Source organism: Macrobrachium rosenbergii, chromosome 7 (assembly GCF_040412425.1).
Source record: "Macrobrachium rosenbergii isolate ZJJX-2024 chromosome 7, ASM4041242v1, whole genome shotgun sequence".
NCBI classification, from domain to species: domain Eukaryota; kingdom Metazoa; phylum Arthropoda; class Malacostraca; order Decapoda; family Palaemonidae; genus Macrobrachium; species Macrobrachium rosenbergii.
Window position 1 is genome coordinate 4,935,001 of NC_089747.1, and position 3,097 is coordinate 4,938,097.

The 3,097-nt window shown below is 39.3% G+C and overlaps 1 protein-coding gene across 1 annotated transcript in view; it reads right to left on the reverse strand.

Annotated features, from left to right (window-relative positions):
- LOC136839943 (RNA polymerase-associated protein LEO1-like) overlaps positions 1 to 2,597 on the reverse strand; it is a 10,679-nt gene extending 8,082 nt beyond the window's left edge. The window contains exon 1 of the mRNA XM_067106217.1: positions 2,493 to 2,597. Within this exon, the coding sequence (XP_066962318.1) occupies positions 2,493 to 2,597 (105 nt within the window). The remainder of the gene's footprint in view (positions 1 to 2,492) is intronic.
- Positions 2,598 to 3,097: the final 500 nt, after the last annotated feature.

A 3,097-nucleotide genomic window follows, 5' to 3' on the forward strand; every position in this document is an offset into this window, starting at 1 on the left:
GAGAGAGAGAGAGAGAGAGAGAGAGAGAGAGACCTGGGGTGACGTCACGCGTCACCCAATAACCATCCCGGCTTTAGAGAGTACGACCCTCAAGTACCGATGAAATATATAACCAGGCCATCAAAACCTGTCATATCCTTCTATATCTTTCCTCTGCATAGCAATCAAATTAGACACTTTGCCGGAGGTCTATCTCGGAGATAGATCATAGCTTGGGTGGCTCAAAGGGCCATCCCATTTGGCGTTTCGCCGTCAGCGCTTCGGCGGGAGGGCCACTTCTTGCGTTTTACGATTCCCCCGGGCGAGGTAAGTCGTACTCATTTCCATGTCTATTAAGTAATGCTCGTAAATGATTCAAATGTGCTTCCTATGGGCGAGTGTTTGAGGTGATTCTCATTTTTGCTTCTGGTGATAGAGGTTAGGTTAGGTTATGTTGTCTGTAGTCTTATTCCTTTCGATATGTCAGCTTTGTTAGTTTATTTTATCACTATTTCCTATCTATTCTTTATTCATTTACTATTTTTCATCTCTTCACGTTCTAGGATCTTGTTATGCAAGGTGATAAACATTCGTGATTCTTTCAAACGAATGTTTCCGATTTTAGATAGAAATGAAAAATGTTTTGTTTAAAGAATTAATTTCATCACAATTCTTCTACGTTAGTTCCGTCCTCCTTGGACTTACCATTATGGTTATCCTTTATTCGCCACTACTCAACGTTCACTCAAAATTCTAATATCCTCGTAACACTTACTAACTTTGACATTTAACGTTAACCTCCTACTCTTCCATCTGCAGACATCAGGTACTGCACATTCCAGTGGTAATCGCCTTTCGTGTTAAACTGCTTACAGTCTTTCATCACTCATCTAACATCAACACTGAACCACTTTCTTTGATCATTTCTTCAACGGCTGTATCATATTTCTGTCAGTAATTCCCTCAGTAGCATTCTCTAGGTCCATTTATGCTTATTAGTATATTTATCTCTCATTCCGTCTGTAGCACTCTCAAGGTCCATTTATGCTTATTAGTATATTTTTCTCTGTCTCTCATTCTGTCTGTAGCATTCTCAAGGACCATTTATGCTTATTAGTATATTTTTCTCCGTCTCTCAAGATTCGCACTCAAATGTTTTGTTATATAGACTTGATCCATGCACTTTCTTCCGTGCCAAATCCCACACTGCTCTTCCTCTATCTGCCCTTCTATCTATCTTACTTTCTCGATTAAAACTTAATATAAGCCTTCCCAGATACTGTGGGTAACAGATCAACTAAGCCATTCTGAATACATCACTTTTTTTAAATATGAGAAATTTCTTCAAGGTTCAAGTTATGGTAAAATGAATAATGGGGCAACAGACGCCCCTCACGAGAATGCCAGCAATAGCGAGTCTCGGAGGAAGCCATTTAATCTATAATAGAATTCCCTTTGACAATGGAGTGACCCCTGACCTTTTGGTGCCTTATTTACGCTTGATTTTTCTCCTCTCTCTCTCTCTCTCTCTCTCTCTCTCTCTCTCTCTCTCTCTCTCTCGTTTTAGCGTCGCGCCATTGGTTCTCAGATATTATTACTCCGGATTAGACCTTGAGTAGTTTTTGCTTGAACGTTTATTATTATATATATTTTCCGGAGGGGTGGGGGGGGGTGGCTAGTGCCGTCAGGAAGCGTCCCCCCGGCCCCTAGCTGCAACCCTTTTCATTGCTTTTACTGTACCTCCATTTGTATTATCTTTATTCCATCTTGCTACCCACCCTCTCCTAACTATTATTTCATAATGCAACTGCGAGGTTTTCCTCCTGTCACACCTTTCAAACCTACCTACTCTCAGTTTCCTTTCCAGCTCTGAATGACCTCATAGGTCCCAGTGCTTGGCCTTTGGCCTAAACTCTATATTCCATTCCATTATCATTAATGATATTACTTAACCTTTCACCACAAAAATCATTTTTCAATACAAGCATCGCATCCGACGCTGCCAACCCGACCAATGAATACTCTGTCCATTCTCTGACGAATTCGCGATTTTTTCTGTCTCTCCCAATGAACAGGTTTTTATTCGCTCACATTAAGGCCTCACATAAACGGGCCGAAGGGCAGGTCACGACTTTTCGTCCGTAAACAGTCGCTCTAAAGAGGCGACTTTACAATCCGGTATTTTCAGCTGATTTCTGTTCAATTGAGATCGACTGCCATTTTTTTTTTATATTGCTTTTTATTGTTTTTTCGTGTCTTAATTCGTTATTCTTTTTCCTCTGCTTCCATTTTATTTGTTTAGCTTGATTCTTCTCTTTCTTCTCATGTTTTTTAACTCTGTTTTGTCTTTCCTCCATTATGCCTTATCTCCATTCTCCACTTTGTTCCTTCTCCTCTTCCTCCACCGTATCCGTTCCTTTATTTATCCTTCTTCCTCTTCTTCTTCTTCTTCTTCTTCTTCTTCCTCGTCTTCTTTCAAAATCCTCGTCTATTTCCATTCCCCTTCATCTTACCTCCATTCCTCCTCTACTCTTTCCTCTCTTCTTATCCTCCGTCCTCTTACCATCCTTCTTATTCTCCTCTTTCTTCCCCTTTTTCCTTTCATTCTCCTTCTGCATTCTTGACTTTAGCAATTAACCTCATATCACAATTAATCTCTTATTACAATTAACTTCATATCACACTTGATCTCATATTCCGATTAACCTCACATTCCAATTGCCCTCATATTCCTGTTGACCTCATATCACAGTTAGCCTCATATGCTAGTTGACGTCATATTACAATTGACCTCGTATTACAATTGACCTTGTATCACAATTAACCTCATATTTCAATTAACCCCATATTACAATGGACCACATCAAGTTGACCTCATAATACAGTTAACCTCATTTTACAATTAAATTCATATTCCAGTTGTCCTCATATTCCGATTGACCTCATAATACAATTAACCTCATGTTCTGGTTTACTTCATATTGCAATTAACCTCATATTCCAACTAACCTCATATTACAACAGCTCTCATATTCCAATTAACCTCATAATTGACCTCATATTCCAGTTAACCTCCTATTACAATTGTCCTCTCGTCACAATTAACTCTTATTCCAAT